General features: G+C 42.8%; 1 protein-coding gene across 1 annotated transcript; it reads right to left on the reverse strand.

Moving 5' to 3' along the window:
* Nucleotides 1–597: 597 nt before the first annotated feature.
* Nucleotides 598–1,158, reverse strand: LOC149941248 (uncharacterized). The gene is made up of 2 exons (XM_090179440.1): nucleotides 926–1,158; nucleotides 598–865 (listed from the first exon to the last, which is right to left on the reverse strand). The coding sequence occupies exons 1-2, from the start codon at nucleotides 1,156–1,158 to the stop codon at nucleotides 598–600; spliced, it is 501 nt and encodes a 166-aa protein (XP_090035566.1).
* Nucleotides 1,159–1,736: the final 578 nt, after the last annotated feature.

The raw sequence follows: 1,736 nt of genomic DNA on the forward strand, positions 1-1,736 counted from the left end.
GGTTTGGCTGCCATGCGAGACCAAGGACCTTCAGAGAAATGTCTTCAGGCTGTATATTCTTCAGCGCTTCATCGTTTGTGCCTTACGGTAATAGTAATTGTAGGGAGCTGTGGGCTCGAACGCGTGGCATGCAGGGCTTGTCACCACCCTCCTACGCATTGTAACCCGGCCACCTGAATTAATGGCTTCAAAAGTCGCTTGATGACTTAGGCCTAAGGTGGTGCCTTGGGTATTAGCCTAGCTGATTATTATTATTATTTAATATTATGTCAAGTGAGCCATTCGTAATTCGATGGAAATTTTTGTAGGGGAAATCCTCTTTTCTGTAAAGCGTTTTTAGCTTCGATGGCAATATCCAAAGCTTTATGTTCGTCTTAAGCTCCACACATATGGAGTCTGTCAAAAGATCGTGAGTCTTGGGATATTCTTCCTGGACGAGTTCCATGTGATGACTGATAGTCTGCGCCAATAGATAAGGGGCTGAGTTGATTCCAAACAGGACCCTAGTCATTCTCAGTTCCGTGATCTCCATCTCATTTCAATCGAGCTGTCCGTTTTTTAAGCAAATAAATCTTGTAACGTCCCGGTCATCTTTGTTCAGTCCCACTTCTCCACGTCCGCGGTAAAAACAATCTTCTGCTTCCGGAACTTTAGGAGAAGTCCCAATAGATCGGCGTTGCAGCTTGGTCCGGAATGTTGGCAATTGTTGAGTGACGGTGAACCCGCATAATGGGATGAGGCATCAAATGCAACTCGTACTTTGATCGTTGAACGTTCTGACTTGATAACCTCTTGGTGTGTAAGGTAGAACGTTTTACCAGGTTTTTCGTTTGGAGGAGCTGATTCTGAAATGCCGTTCGAAAGACTTCGTTGTATTTGGCGAAATTGCTTCATTTGATGTTGAAACCTTCTAAGTGCGACGTACTAGTTGTTGCTTTTCATTACGACGACCTTCTTCCAAGGTAGACCAACGGAATAACGTTGTCCATCAAACGTAACCTTGGAGACGAAATCCTCCCTTAGTGACTCGTGAATTTCCAGATTGTCGTTTTGGTTCTCGACGATTTCCAATGTGTCCAAATCCCAGGCGGTTTTCAGATTTTTCGAAATGAGCTCTTCCTCGTCTTCTTCTTCTTCGGTAACGAATAATGCGTGCATTTATACGTTGTAAACTGAATTTTCTTCACCGCTCTGGATTCTAGGGTTCGATGACCCAAGTAAAGACCAGCCACAACGAGTTTCCATGACCTTTAGCGATGAGCTTATACTTTCCATTTTTCCACGTGCAACCTTCCAGTAGAAATCAGCTCGAATGAGAATATATATTTCTTTAATCGACTCCGGTACTTCGGGTCGGACCTCAGCCAAGTTAAGACCTTTTTTTCCAGAGAATTCAATGTCTTCATATGGAAAATTCAAAACGCTTTTCGAGATTTTGGAGTCTTAAGTGCCTCCATCGGAATCGTTTCGGAAACATAAGATTTCCAAGCTCGAACTCAACTGCTGAAGAGCCTGCTTCTTTTATTTGACAATGCAAATTTATTTTATATCCCGAGTCTTCGAATACTTCATTAATTTGCAAATTAATTGCATTAACAGCACTTGACACGATATTGTATTTCATTTTAACTCATAAGCCAAGCCTTGGTTGTTCACGCCGGTTTGTTAACTAAAATGGTCGTCGGTCTATCAGACCGTAGAGTTAATTGCGCGACGGCGTTAGAGATTCGATGACG

The sequence above is a fragment of the Leiobunum rupestre genome, chromosome 6 (assembly GCF_980474605.1).
Source record: "Leiobunum rupestre chromosome 6, qqLeiRupe1.1.hap1, whole genome shotgun sequence".
Taxonomy (NCBI): Eukaryota; Metazoa; Arthropoda; class Arachnida; order Opiliones; family Sclerosomatidae; genus Leiobunum; species Leiobunum rupestre.